This window comes from Arachis hypogaea, chromosome 13 (genome assembly GCF_003086295.3).
Source record: "Arachis hypogaea cultivar Tifrunner chromosome 13, arahy.Tifrunner.gnm2.J5K5, whole genome shotgun sequence".
Classification (NCBI taxonomy): Eukaryota; Viridiplantae; Streptophyta; class Magnoliopsida; order Fabales; family Fabaceae; genus Arachis; species Arachis hypogaea.
Window position 1 is genome coordinate 143849987 of NC_092048.1, and position 15830 is coordinate 143865816.

At 30.6% G+C, this 15830-nt stretch overlaps 3 protein-coding genes across 5 annotated transcripts; all 3 read left to right on the forward strand.

The window, feature by feature from the left end:
• Nucleotides 1-46: 46 nt before the first annotated feature.
• On the forward strand, nucleotides 47-2089 carry LOC112792547 (uncharacterized). 2 transcript variants are annotated; one of them, XM_025835825.3, is made up of 4 exons: nucleotides 47-63; nucleotides 531-749; nucleotides 1130-1195; nucleotides 1491-2089. In XM_025835825.3, exons 2-4 carry the CDS (start codon nucleotides 573-575, stop codon nucleotides 1986-1988), a joined length of 741 nt encoding a protein of 246 aa, XP_025691610.1. In that variant the 5' UTR covers nucleotides 47-63; nucleotides 531-572; the 3' UTR covers nucleotides 1989-2089. The 2 variants fall into 2 exon arrangements, with proteins under 2 accessions (XP_025691610.1, XP_029153165.1); XM_029297332.2 differs by lacking the exon at nucleotides 47-63 and adding an exon at nucleotides 311-358.
• A 1241-nt stretch (nucleotides 2090-3330) lies between these two features.
• On the forward strand, nucleotides 3331-4290 carry LOC112792548 (protein TRANSPARENT TESTA 1). Its single transcript, XM_025835826.3, has 2 exons — nucleotides 3331-3747; nucleotides 3818-4290. Exons 1-2 carry the CDS (start codon nucleotides 3472-3474, stop codon nucleotides 4211-4213), a joined length of 672 nt encoding a protein of 223 aa, XP_025691611.1. The 5' UTR covers nucleotides 3331-3471; the 3' UTR covers nucleotides 4214-4290.
• Nucleotides 4291-11088: 6798 nt separating this feature from the next.
• Nucleotides 11089-14236, forward strand: LOC112792549 (uncharacterized). Of its 2 annotated transcripts, XM_025835829.3 has the most exons (6): nucleotides 11089-11685; nucleotides 11769-11931; nucleotides 12016-12552; nucleotides 12731-13178; nucleotides 13260-13341; nucleotides 13755-14236. In XM_025835829.3, the coding sequence occupies exons 1-6, from the start codon at nucleotides 11656-11658 to the stop codon at nucleotides 13956-13958; spliced, it is 1464 nt and encodes a 487-aa protein (XP_025691614.1). In that variant the 5' UTR covers nucleotides 11089-11655; the 3' UTR covers nucleotides 13959-14236. The 2 variants fall into 2 exon arrangements, with proteins under 2 accessions (XP_025691614.1, XP_025691612.1); XM_025835827.3 differs by having other exon boundaries at nucleotides 11252-11685; nucleotides 11769-12552.
• Nucleotides 14237-15830: the final 1594 nt, after the last annotated feature.

The window sequence follows — 15830 nt, forward strand, 5'->3', positions numbered from 1 at the left end:
GAAATTTTGTGTGTTTATAATTTTCTTTTTGTCTGAATTACTTAAAAGTAGAAACAGAAAAAGGTAGAATTTTTTTATTTTTAAATTCTATATCTAAAATTTAAGCATCATAAAAATCACTTTTTTAAATCTCTTTGTGAGTACTGAGTAATAAGGTTAGTTTATGTGCATAATATAATTGAAATAAATATACCGGGCTAGCCCACTTGTATGGTGATTTGCATGGGATATGTTTATGCAACTTTATTATATTACAATCAAGAAAAGTATATGTATGTATTAATTCTTAAAAACAAGTAAAGGTTTGTTTGGTTTTTGTGGTACAATGAATGCAAGCATCCTGAATCAGTCAATACACGTGAATGCCTTATTCCATTTTATTAATTCTGGTCGTCAACTAAGAACAATGAAATGCCAATTCAATTGAATTCAAAGCACCCTTTGCATTGACGATGAAAGTCTGCGTGCCTTGTGGTTCATGACTCTTAAATTTATTTATTTCTAATTAATATTATTATTATTATTTGTAGTTCACAAGAGGAGAGGAACTTGAAGAGGGAAGACAGAAGAGAATGATGACATGCTCTGTGGCTTTCAGCAACAAGGATTTTGACCTAAGCTTCTTTGTTTTCAAGCCTACTGTAGTTATCATCGACCATCTTGTTCATGCGCTCGTCCACTTTTCCTCATACACTCACAACCTTGGTTCTGTCCAAAGCTCTATTTTTAGGAGCATCCATGGAAATATGGTCATGCTTTTTTCTAATTTCTCTTCTTTTTTATATACTTGTCTTTGTTCTTATGTGTGTGTTCTTTCACTGCCTTCTAGATAGAGCATATTTGTTTCGAAATTTGAGTATTAATTTGCACAACTCATTTTGTACTCTGTGATGCACCCCAGATAGTTATAATTTTCATTTTCTGATATGAATTTGTTCAAAATACAATATAATTGGATGAGAATTTCTATCTATCAAATGTCATAGACATAGCTCCATGTTTTTTAGTGTAGCATCTAGTAATGGCTGAATGAACTTTGAATTTGTCAGTGTTAAACTCAACTCCTCTGTTCCACAATTACACATGTTTCTCTGCTCCGTTATGCTAAATATTTATGTGCTGTAATCAGATCATATGGTGCAGTGCATGGAAGAAAATGTCCAGTGACGAAAAAGATAGGTTGATGGAAATCCTTGTAAGTTTGACCCTTCACTTCTGCACTAGATGAAAAAAAAGGAAAAGAGGCATGAAATTCTGATGAAACTTTTATCATTTATGTGAACTAAAACCAATGAGGCACGTGAATCACAATAATAGTTGTCTGTTCTGTTACAGAATTAGTAAAAGAAGAAATAGCAAAGATTTACAACAGATAATTAGTACTAATTATTTAATTCCTTAGATTATTATGTGGTTACAAGTGCATATTCAAGAAGGAGAGGATTCCTGAATAAAAATTAGACAAATGAATTTATCCTTATTCCTTGCAGAAATCAATGTTAACAAACGTAACAAGAATGGCTGTGTTAGTTGAACACAGCTTCCTTGATGCATATGCTGGAGAATCAAGGGATGGTTCTTCAACAGCAGAAATTTGTAGCGGCGACATAGTTTCCATCAACACTGGAGTCACAACTGCTAAAGACCTTAATGATCTCTGCTATGCCGTGCTAGCAATTTTCAGGTGTCGCTTTGCGAAAGTAGAAGGCTTAACTGCAGGCCTTTGCTTGAAAGGGCAAAGCACTCCCAATGTGGTTTGCATTCATGTCTGGAAATCTCTACAATATTGTTACTCATGGGTCCTCAATAACAGAAAATGGATGATACCATATCTTGAACGCTTCTCTATTTTCGACATGAAATATGATATTTTCCGAGTAGTGTATGTTAGTGATGAAAATGTAGTCATTCCTCCTTATGTTTCTCCTCATAATATGTTAGCAAATGATGAGGAAGATAGTAGACAAGGACATGTTATGCAGCACTGAGAACACAGCATTCAATTCAATCATGCTGCAAAAGTTTCTATATTGTTTAATTTCTTTGAAATATCAACATATGAATGATAGATTTAAATTAGTTCTGTTCTCTTTTCTGCCTTATGTTCTTTTCAATTGTTTAACATGCATCTTGATTTCATTCTTTTCAACCTTGAAATGCTATTGGACACAATCCGAAGGTTGTTGCTGTTAGTTGGAGTAATTTATTCACTTATTTAAGGTACTAGAGAGTTAAAATATTAAATATCACAACTCTAAACTTGCTGATAGTAATAATAAGGCTAGTTAACTTAGGTATGACTGAACAATATTTATTAGATTTTTTGAAAAATAAAAGGATGATTTAATTTAGTAAGTGGTTATGCTCAGGGAGGGAATTAAATACAATCTTTAAAAAGAAATTAAAGTGGGGTTGGGAACTTGTAGTAGTGTCCCCTGCAATCTTTCAGAATCTTGTAGCAATACTACTATATATCTATATGTATATGTAGTTTTCTCTATTATTGCTCTACTATTTTTGTTAGTTTTGGCCTTTAACAACATTTAATACCCAAGACTTGCAGTTGATAAAACTGTAAAACTTCCGAAAAGAAGAAAAACAATTATACCTTTGCTATATACTTTTAATAGCAGGACACAACATCATTGTAGTTGTTTCAGTCCCATAATATGATTTAACTTTTTGTTATAATATAGATTTTGCTTCTGAGAACCAAAATTCTTATGGCACCACCGTTTGTGAAAATGTAATGGGATCATTTTGCATAGGAAAATTACTGAGTTATGTTTCATCTATTAACATTTATTAGGATAATTTAAAAGTGACATCATTCTATTAATGAATAAAATATAATCTACTTAAGAAAAGAAAAGAAATCTCCAGTAGTAATAACTTAAATTTTCCTGGTACATGTGAATTACAAGTGCAGTTAACAAGAATTCTACCTAGCTGCTGTATTTAATAGTGGTCCCATCACATATAATTTTGACAGTTTATGCCAAAAGAAAACCAGCTTCATTAAGAGTATCTATAATTAGCATGTTGAGTGTGAAGCAAGAGATAAGGTAGGCTCTGAAGATTTTCATATGTGAACGTTCTGACAATACAAAATGTTCCTTTTTTTGCCCTCCAATTTAAATTCACTGCTATACAATTCTTGCTATGATTGTTAGGCCATGGTCCACAGAATTTAAGTTACTATGTTATCCAATACTAGAATAGACAAATAGGACACATACCCTCAACATCAACTGTAATATTCTCCGGCCACCTATCACACCATTTCTTTCACTCCTCTTCCTTTCCAAATTTTACTATCTTCCAATTTACATGTCCTTGTTACTGACCCATATAATCTAATAAAATCTAACGTGCATTCCTCTGATAAATTCATTCATTTTTTCTTTAATACAATGACCCCTCGGATATATAATATATGTAGCTGTTACATTATACCCTGCACAGCTAAACATGAATCAAAAGCAGCTTGAGCCACTACCTTTGCTAAGCAGCTTCCTTGGTTCTTCAACATGTTCATCATCAGAACTAAATCAAAATCTGAAAGAAGATGTGACAGTGGCCTTGCACATTGGGCTCCCTGACAATTCCCATGATAATCAAAATGTAGAACCTCTCCAAGCTCCAAATAATTACTGGATACCAACAGAAGAGCAGATTATAATTGGTTTCAGCCACTTCTCATGTCCTGTTTGCCCAAAAACCTTCAACCGCTACAACAATCTTCAGGTGAAGTTCAAAGCTTGTTTTGTTCCATTCATGTTATAGAATAATAATGCATGGAATGAATGTTGTGCAGATGCATATGTGGGGACATGGGTCAGAATACAGAAGAGGGCCAGAGTCACTGAAAAGAACACATCCAAGGCCATTGTTGGAGATAGCATGCTACTGCTGCAAAGGAGGGTGCAAGAACAACATAGAGCATCCAAGAGCAAAGCCTCTGAAAGATTTCAGAACACTGCAAACACACTATAAGAGGAAGCATGGACCCAAACCCTTCTCATGCCGCAAGTGTGCAAAGAATCTGGCTGTGAAAGGTGACTGGAGAACTCATGAGAAGAACTGTGGCAAACGCTGGCTTTGTCTTTGTGGCTCTGACTTCAAACACAAGAGGTCTCTTAAGGATCATATCAAAGCTTTTGGCTTTGGTCATACTCCCTTCTCTTCTTCTTCTACTTCTTCTTCTCATTAATCTTATTATTTATCTTCAAAATCTTCACTCTTAAACATTACTGCAATTTCTTCTTCCCAATTCATGCATACGCTTTTCTCATTTTATGACCCTTCCCACGTACATAATGGTAATGCATAGAGTTTTTTTTGGTTGGATGGGCTTTCTACTTTTTGGTCAAACTTCTGATGTAGTCATTTTATTGTCTCTAAATCCGTAATAGTTTTTGGTCATAAAACCCATGATATTTAGATGGGCCGTATTATGGGCTAGCTTAAACAGTATAACATTGCCTTTCAGTTGAATATAGAAAAAAAAAAACTAGTAGTAATCAGAGAGAGGCCAATGAGTCGCAACTCCCATGGCATATCTTCCCCTTCTACCTCAAAATTTCGGGTTCAAATCCTACCAATTGTAATTGAGGAGAAAAAATTTGGTAAGTGTGTAAGAAGCGTGTGGAAATTTCGGGTTGAAATCCTACCAATTACAATCGAGGAAAAAAAAAGTTGGTAAGTGTATAAAAAGCGTGTGGATGTATTGTGTAGTACTAAAAAAAAAAAAGAAAAAGAAGAGAGAGAGAGCATAGAGTAATCTATAAAACATCCTTAACCAGATTTCAGGTTCAATCATAATTTGGAGATAGAAAAATTTTAAAACTTTTAAGTAAAATATTGCTTCTATCAAGATAATTACAAGTCAAACAAAAATTAATTACTGTACTCAATAGAAAACACTTCAGTTTTATATATATGGCAAAAAATGTCATAATTTCTTTTAAATCATTTTCATATACGGTAAATCTATGTTGTTATTATTATGAAGTCTTATCTTATTAGACTGGAAGCGAAAAGAATTTTAGATTTTTAGGTAGCGTTTGGTGGAGACACAGATACTGAAAGATTGAGACTGAGAGACAGAGACTAAGAGACAGACTAAAATAAGTTTTAGTATTCTGTTTGGTGCCAAGTGAGAGACAAAAATTGAAACAAGAATAAAATTCTAATTTAATTTACACAAAGGATAAAATTAAAATTAATTAATTAAAATGAGAGTATTTTAGGTATAAAATGTTATTAAAGTTTCAGTCTTTGTTTCTAAAAATATCAGTCCCCTGTGTCCCTACATTTTGGAGACACTGAAATACTAAAATTTTAGGGACAGAAACAGAAACTTTAATACAAACATAATACTGTGTCTCAGTCTCTGTCCCAGTACTGCAAAACAAACGCTACCTTAGTACACATCATATTTAGATTGAAAGCTAATTATTGATTTATAGTTGAAGCTTAAAAATTAAACCGCCCTTGGTTAAAGCAATGAATGTTGAATGATGTTCTCATTGTCATTAATTAACACATGGTTGCTTAAGTTGATCACTTGAAGAATTATAATCAAATGCCACACTTTTACGGGCACCTTTGAAAGTTGGTAGCTTTGGTATTCATTCTATATATAAAGTCACATTCATTTAATTAAATAATTGGGGCCATCTTGATCAAGTCATGATGATTCTGATCTTAAGATTTTGGAGGCAATAGAGTTTAGATTTGGCATATTCATTGATAATTTCATATGCTTGCAAAAGCATATAAGCCATCATTGACTTCAAAGGCAACCCAAATTCCTTATTTAATTTCTTCGCAAAAAGGGAATTATAGCAAGAGCATGATAGGGAAGCTTTTATTTTCCATATATTAGAAAAGAAAAATGAACGACAATGGTCCCCAAAATCTGAAAGCTACTACTCTCTTGTTTTTCACCCAGTCAAAGCTCTCAATTGATTTTTAAGCATAAGGTGTCCCAACAACCTTAGTATTCTGATCTGTAGTGTAAAATGAATTGCCACAAAGGTCCCCACATAATTTTCTTCTGGATATGTACGTACCTTACAAGCAAATGGGATATTTTCTCTTTTATTCCAGAGGGAATAGAGTTTTTTAGTTAAGATTTTTCTTAATTTGAATCATCTAATAAATAATATTACATAATTAGTAAATATTATTATATTTTTTGTCTGTGTTTAATCAATAATAATTTACATTTATATTTACATAAATTTTGTATATAAAAAATTATATAATTTATTTTTATATTTATTAGAATTTATACACAGAATTAATATAATTTATACTCATATCTTTCAAAAATTTTATATATAAATTAATACAATTTAAAATAATTAATATTTATGTTGGTCAAATAATAATAAAAAAATACTAAAAATTATTGATCTAAAAAATTTCTCTTATCTAATAATTATATTTTAACTCATAGTCTTATTAACAAGAGTGTTCTTTCTAAGAGTTTTTTTTAAAGATATCAAAAGTATAATGTTTGAATAAAAAATCTTAATTGTTTGAGTTTTTATGTATTGAGAAAACAAAAATATTATTTGTATATTAAAATTAGCTATTAAAATTAGTTATTATATATTTATATATAAATATATATGTTATTTAATTTATTTATAATATGTATATTTTAATATATATTTTATACTATTAATTAATTTTAGTACATATTTAATATGATTGTTGTAAAAAACTAAAATTTTCAATTTTATTTTCTTAGCCAATGTTTTTAGAGTATTCTTTAATTAAACATGTATGTCAGATTAGAGTTAATTCCAGCTTTAGATATAATATCACACCCTTAAATAATTACTATTAGCCAGTTACTGTGTATTATCTTAATAAATAAATAAAAATACATACGGTAATATCTATTAATAAACTACTTATCTTAACACTAATAAAGTGAATTATAGAATTATTTCGTTTAATTTTATTTTTGAAGTTAGAAACTAGAGAGAAGGGAGTGAATATGCAAGCGTCAAAAAGTTGAGAAAGGAACAAAGATTCTGTACCATACATAAAAATGAAAAGGTTATGGAAGCCCCAACATTGCACGGTTCCATTAGATTTTGATTATTTATGCTGCCATTTCAACACATACATACAAGAGTGTAGGGTACTACTGTAGTACAAGCTCTCATCTCACCTCTCTAGATTCTGTACCAAATAAAATCTCGTTGGATCGGACGTATATATCCATCACACTAAACCATTCCATTATTTACATGAACTAATGTGATAATAAATCACATTATTATATTGAATTATTATTTTGTGAAAGACTTTGCAAAATTGTTGTTTACCTTTTGGGGAGAAACGTTAGGCACTATTAGAATTTATTGTTTTTAGTTATTATTTAATTATAAATTTAATTTTTATAATTTATTTATTTTTTATTTTAATAATTAAATAATATATTTTATTTTATATTAAATATTAATAACTAATTAATAATTAAAAATAATAAATTTTAATAATTTTTTAATATTTATATATATACATTATTCTATTGAATTATGAGTCTAATTTTAATGCATTAAAGTATTTTATATAGTGTATTATATCTGTTTTTTTATAATTATTTACGTATTTAATATAAAAAATAATTATTTTTATTAATATAATGTTATGTAATTAAACACACATATAAAAATTATTTTATATTGGCACTGTATCAAAATTAAATTTTTAAATTATTTTGTTAAATTAAAAAAATCATTTTATAGGGAATAAATTCCCTAGTGGCTAGGTATAGTAGGTACTGTAAAAGAGACATAATTGCCAAAGAGGTGCATCGATGGAATTATTATTATTATTATTATGTAGAAGATACAAGATAGCCATTAGCAAGAATTTTTCTTTTTCCTTTTTTTTTTTTTTTTAGAGCAACCACAATCAACGCAATGCCCAGACCATGTGCCTCTCAATCTATTGTGTGAAAATGACTTGCCATGACTTTATTTATTTTTTCTGCTGACATGTTTTGTGCATTCCTTCCTTCACCATAAGATGAATTTTCGGACACTTTATTTATATATATATTTTCATATGGAGAAATGCAAGAATAATCATTACTTTGTTAATGGGCACTCAATATCCAGAAATAAGAAGAATTGCCTCATATAATTAATAGCTAATTTATTTATATGTATGCATAATTGCATATTCATGTGGTAGGGTAGTGCGCAGTGCCACCCTAGTTTGTTATTTTGTTTTGGGAAATAGCTACAATGCCTACAACTAACAACGCATGCTTCATACACCTTTCTTACAATCTGCCACACGCCAACTCCAAATAATTCACCTCACTTGTTTATGAATTATGAACACTTCACTTGACTTATAAAAAAAAACAATATAGTGGTAAAATTTTATTTTGGGAATGAAGAATTTAAAGTATTTATTTATTTATTTTTCCTTTCTCTTGGTACGTCAACTTTGATCACAATTTATTTTTGAAAAGATGAAAGAGATGGTTTGCCTGCGGATATGATATAAGAATTCAAACTAAATACCTAATATGTTTGAACCAAAAAGAAAGGGCATAAAAAAGCACGACCTTAATATGGTGGCGTCTTGTATGAGAAATGGGTCAACTAATTAGGCGAAGTAAATCAATACGTTCACATACAGTGTTTGAATAATGGGTCAAAGGTCCAAACCCTAATCAAAGGGCAAACATTATACACGTCATGATCAGTGGGCCCCACTTACTGCAAACATCCCATGTGAACCACACTAGGGGCCCCCTTTATGGTTATCTAATCTAATCTAACATCAACTTTAGGTTAATAAAATTGATGTAATTAACAATACTCGAGAATGTTTCTTGGGCTACTAAAACTAGAAAATAACATAAAAATTTTAACAGTACTAAAGATAAATTGAATAGTGAATCACCTTATTAAAAGCAAACAAAAAGTATGTGACCTCCCTACTCTTACTAATTACTATGGGGCTTTGTGCTTTAAAAGTTTGATTAGATGATGGATAATGATAATTAAGTTTTCTTGAGGCAAGGGGCGGATTTAACTATACTATGCTGTGGTAAATTATTTGAAGATTCTAAAAAGCATGCATTGGCTATATCTTAATTTTACTGTTACTCATAATATTAATTTGTATAAAAGTTCTCTTTATTAACAATGTAGCATATATATAATCTTTTTTACCAAAACTTTTTATATCTACCACTAAGATTGTTTGGACTTTGAAAATAATAGATCAATATGAGCTGAAAACTCCAATTAATTATTTATCATTATCTCGGTCCACTGTGTTCTGATGTTGCAAGTCAATTTATTGAATGACAATTAATTTTTTCTGATCTCTCCCTTGAAATCATAAAGCTTTACTCAGTTGCACTTTTGAAAATTATGAAAGAAAATTACAGATTAGAGGCAAAATAACAAGATAATAATAATGGATAACGAATGGACATGTTTATATTATATATAGAGAGAGACAGAGAGCAATTTTTTTTAAATGCATAATTTAACATAATTGTATAAAAAAAATTTACATGATCATGGTTACTTCTTTAAAATGGTCCCCGGAATTTCAATAGTATATATTTTTGGATAGGTGCATATTATGGTACCTATATATATTTGTCTAATTTATTAAAATGAGATAAAATTTAATATTTAAACTAAAAAATATAAAAATAAATTATTTTTTAATATTTAAAACTTACCATAAAAAATAACTTTGATAATTTCGGTACCAAAATTATAGGCACCAGAGAATTAGCATTTTGGATAACCACATCAAAACCTTTTATACTCTTACGCAGTTAACAGTAAAAAGTAAATATTACGGTGTCTTTGATATTGTGCCTAACTTACTAAAAAAAGTAAATAAATAATATTTAATAAATTTTAAATATTTTACTTTTTATTTTAAATATTTTATTTTTTACTTTTTAAAAAAAATTAGTCAATTTAACCACCATAGTAAAAAATACTATAAAACTCACCAAAGTAAAAACGATGGATGGATGATTGAGAATTTAAGAGGGAGTAGGCAAAGGGTAAATTGGTCCCTAAAAATGTAAGTGGATTAGGTGATGACCCTGGTCAAGGAAGGAAGGATTAGTCAGTCACATTATAGAATTCCTAAACTTTCAGATTCAGAGCAGAGTCCCAACCCATTTGGCTTCTGAATTCTGACACCCTCTGCTAATTTAATTCTCAAATTTGGTCCTTATATTTATTATCAATTATATTATGTTACATGCACATATATAAAAAATTATTTGCTAAAGTAATTATTTATCTAAAATATATATTAAAATAAATTAAATAATATATATACATAATATTTTTTATTTTATTATTTTCTTCTATTTTCCATCTAAAATCAATAGAATATATATTCTTTATTATACGAAATATAAACTTTACATAGAATAAATTAGTATGAGAAGTTTTTAATAAAAAATAAATAAATAACATATTATGACGTACAGATACTAATATTAATATAAAATACATAAATATATAAATTTAAATTTTTTATAAGACATAAAAATATAATGTGTATATATATAAAATATAAAATATTTTATAGATAAATTATAATAATATTTTAATATTTTATTAATATTAAAATATAAATTAATTTTTAATTATTTTTATATTTTTAATTATATAAAATATTTAAAATATTATTTATTTTAATAATTAATAATATATATTATTTTTAAATTTATTTTAAAAATACTATAAAAAAGACAAATTAATATATAATAACATTTAAATATATTTAATTTTTTTTATTAAAATATAATTAAACATAAAAAAATATATATTAAATAAATATCAATAAATACTTTATTTAAAATATATTTAATACACAGATATAATAAATAAAAAAATATCTGTACTTCATAAATTTTATATTTTTAATAAAAAATAAACAAGGGAAAACGAAAATGATGAGTCTGCCTTGGTGGATGTGTTTTCCCCAGAAGTATCTTTGACTGGCCAAGGGAATATATTCATAAGTATATTATACTATATCCTCTACCTTCCTTTTTTTGACGGGATCTACCTTTCGCTTTACTACATGTATTAATGAGTATATTATATTATTATCAATTTAAACAAATGATAAAGCTTTGCTTATTCCTACCAATTTGTGTTTAATTATTAATGAGTTTATCTTTGTGGGTTCGTGTTACAATTATAATAATAATGAAAGCTATTTTTGCCGAGATTACCGGAAAAATTCAGTGAGCCACACACGGGCGCACCAACATAACAACATTGGCTTTACGCCTTTACTTCACGTGCTTTCACTTTTATATAAATATTGTATTAGACTAGGAATTAGGATTGATTAATATAATTTTGGTTGGGGGTAAAATCGGAAAATGGCGTGCATACATAGATACAGATAAGTGCATCCACCCGTACTGTACTGTATACAGTATACAGTATACAGTATACAGCGACCGAAACTTGACGCAACAAATTCATTGATTGATTCATTGCTTCTTGTGTGCTATGCTTCATTCCTTCATTGTGCAAACCAAGCTTAAACTGAACTGCACTGCACTGCTGCTGCTGCATTTGTTAAGCATACACAGATCTCTCATCTCTTTTCATGGACTACGAGAGGATTCACAAACCTCAGGTCTTTTAATTCCATTTCAATTTACCTTTTGCGTTCTCTTCTTCTAATAATTTGTTAATTAAGTTGTTTAGTTTGTTATGCAGACTGGAATAATTTCCCCAAGTAAACTGAGGATGAAGCTGATAGGTCACAGAAAGAAGGATGGATCCAACAGTAACTCATCCAGAACTTCCCCTTCCAGAATTGATGATGCGGAATTTGTCAACAGCTTACTACCTTCTAACAATGGCAACCCTGACGATGAAGGTCTGCATTTCATTTCTTTCTCTTTCTCTTTCTCGTGTGTGTATATGATGAATGCCAATGACTTCATTAATTCCTTAATTCCAGTTACATCTCCCAGCTTAGAACCAAAGGGAAACGGTGCCACCGGCCTTACCAAGATTCAGCATCTTCAAAAGGCTGATGGTGGAAGTTCAAGCTCTATTCACCCGGTGAGAACAATAGAAGAGGAAAATCTTGATTATGACAGTAATGCTAGCTCATCCAGCTTCGAGTTTGATAAAGGAGAGAGATCGGTGAACAATCCAGCAACAAGATCACTATTGAGGCCTATTCCTTCTAAGTGGAATGATGCTGAGAAATGGATAATGAGGCAAAACACACAAGCTACTGTTTCAAAAAAGAATAATACTCTGCATAATAGTCAACCTAATCGCATGGTGAGGGTTGCTCCGGAATCTGGTGTTTATGATCATAAGTTATCAACAGCCAAGGTGACAGAAACAAAGCGGGTTGACAAATTCTCTTTTGTTCCTTCCGATGGAAGAAATCCGGTACTAGAAGAGTCTTATCCCCAAAGCAAAGATTTAAAGGAAGTAAATGACTTGGACTTATCTTGCTCAACAAGTACACATGATCATTCAGGTATGTTCAATACCACACCTCAGTTATGTTGCAAGTTGCGTTCATTTTAGGGAAAATGGACAAAGCATTAGTGTAACCATTATATGCATACTAGATGTTTATATGGAATTTTGATTTGATTGAATGTAGAGGTGTGTGTGATGCTCTACAGCAAGATGAATTTGTTCATATTTTGCAGCATTTCCTGGAATTCGATCGGTGGCAATGAGAGATATGGGAACAGAAATGACCCCTGTGCCAAGTCAAGAGCCTTCACGAACTGCTACTCCTGGTGGCTCAGCAACTCCACTACGTAGTCCAGCGTCTTCAATGCCTTCAACTCCAAGGAGAGGTGAGCCTGCTCCAACACCTTTGGACAACACAAATGATGATGATTTGCAGTTTCCAACTGAAAATGGAAGAAAACACTTGTCTGAAGAAGAAATGAAGCTCAAGACAAGGAGAGAGATTGCAGCCCTTGGCATGCAGCTTGGTAAGATAAATATTGCTGCTTGGGCAAGCAACGATGACGAGGAAGAGAAAAAGTCTGCTACGAGGGACGCAAATGTGGAACAACAGGAGAGAATTGAATTTGAAAAGCGTGCTGCCCAGTGGGAGGAAGCTCAAAAGTCTAAACATACTGCAAGGTTTTATTTTGTGTTCAACCAAGGTTTAAAATCATGGAAAGTTTTCATCCTAATGTGATTAGTCCGTGTTAATATTTTCAGATTTAAACGTGAGGAAATCAAAATTCAAGCATGGGAAAGTCAGCAAAAGGCAAAGTTAGAAGCAGAAATGAGAAGAATTGAGGTAGTTATTATTTTGCATAGTCCATATACATCAGAAAAGCAAAAGTCTTCCATATTTTAGAACCTGAATGTTGTTTAGTGAGATATGGAGCATTTTTAACTTTTCTATGGAGACAGGCATCATAATTATGCTATGGTTATTTTTTATTTCTACTTGAACATTGCTTGAAACTTGATCTGTATCTGAAATTCTAAATTAACTATATGTCTATCCAATTATTTATGTATAATAGAAGCTTGATAACTGAACAGATTTGATGAAATATTAATATTATACATTGAACATAGGTTAAATCCATATGATTCTCCGGCCAATATTTAATTGCAGTATGTCCTAATGTTTACTTGATTAGATAATATTTACTTCATAAAAATGTTTACATTGCCATTGATTGAAACTGTTCACAATTTAAGGCCAAAGTTGAGCAAATGAAAGCTCAGACACATGCAAAGATGGTGAAAAAGATTGCTCTGGCAAGACAAAGATCAGAAGAGAAACGTGCGGCTGCCGTGGCTAGAAAAAGTCGGGAAGCCGAAAGAACCGCAGCTCAAGCAGAGAACATACGCCAAACAGGGCGAATGCCCCCTTCCAGTTACATCTGTTGTGGTTGGGTCTGATGTATAGACATTGCAATTAAAACAAAATGCAAATCACATAACTGTGTAAGGTATGAGCCATAAACAATGGCAAATGATAGATCTTGTATGTTACTGAAACCCTGTAGTTTTCAGGCACCTGTGTGCAACTTGCTATGTAAAAGTAAAAGGGATTGCTGAATGATGATTTTTACAAGTCACAGAACTGTGTCTGTTTCATTTTTTTATTATTATAAAAAAAATTGGAGGAGGAAAAAAAATAGAGAGAAGAAAATGAAAGAGATGTCTGCTTTCACCTATTGGCCATTGTTTTCACTTCCTTCTTCCTAGTTTCTACTTTCTACTATGCAAAGTTACAAGTTTCCTCTAGTGAAAAGTAAACCATATTTTGTTTTAAGAAAACAATGCAAAGATATGTTATTTGTATTTACTCTTAAACCTTTGTGATCATACCACATGTTAAGTCAGCGTAAAGAGCTTTCGACTACCAGAAAGATTTCGACTACCAGAAAGATTTCAGAAAGAAATCAAGTGAAAGAACATAAGATGAGAAGACACCACATCCAACTCAAAACCTTAAAATAATAAGTTAATGGATCTTTTATCTTATAGATTCTTCATTTTTTTTTTTACTTTCTTCAATATGGGACTAATTTCATACACTACTCCTCACACTTACAACATTAACAACAGCACAGAAGATAAGTAATGGATAATTATTGCCTGAGCAACAATTTTTTACAATATTTAGTTATGACCGTAAGTCGAAATTAATTTACAAAGGGATTGCTTAAACATTAATTCCATGAATCTATATCACAACCTTAAGGGAGATAAAATCTATTGAAACATTAGTTCTATCAATTTTTTTTCTCCTGGCACGGATTGAAAAAAGGATGTGCACAAAATTATGTGTACCTAATGAACGGAGTGCTCCCTGCCTTGGTAAGAATGCACAATCCCTTTTATCCAAAGCAATAGGCCAATAGCCCGAAAATACAAATTCTGAACTTTGGGCTACACTAGTTTCCACAAGGCTGCAAAAGTGCCTAATTTTATGATTCCCAAAGTATGAATCTGGTTCTTTATATACAAGCCAATAGTGAATTACTTGGACCACCATCATTGACTCCTATCAAGGGGACGAGCATATAACAACACCTACGATATTTATTTAGCAGTAACCCCTAAACAAGTTATGTTGTCCTAAATCCACTCCTTCAAGTTGTCTTAACCCAAAGCTCCACCACTTACACAGTAATAATCTTTCTCTTTTGACCTTTTTGGTATAACAAGCCTTTTTCACAATAATTTCATTACTTCCATCTATCCCTCAATCGGTTGGGCTGAACGCTATTTTCATTTTTCAATCTTTACTCCTAACTACACCAACAAAGGCTCTTGTGATCCAAGAAAAAAAAAACACTTTTTTTTTTCTTTTTCCCTATAAATATATCTCTTCAAAGATTTTTCACCAATTTCGTCAATAATATGTACGATCTCTATTGACCCTCGTTAAAATGTGTAATTTAGTGTGCCATAGCCTATAGTATATAGAAATACGTTTACAAGTGTAATATAGAACTAAGAAAAAATCAGCCAAATAAATTCTTTCACTCACTATTTTTTTTAATTACCTTTTTAAACTTGTTCATTTTTTTTTCTCCTTCCTCTCAACACCAGACTTTCACCCATTAGGCCATTATCACCTGTTTTTATTTTTTTAATTTCGAATATTTTTATAATATTCATTTTTTAAATTATTGACTAATTTACGAATTAATTGTTAAATTGATATTGATTCCTGTAAATTTTGATATGTTTATTACTATGAGATAGATTGAAATTCAGTACCTATGATCATAAGAAGTAGCAATAACATATCATATACAT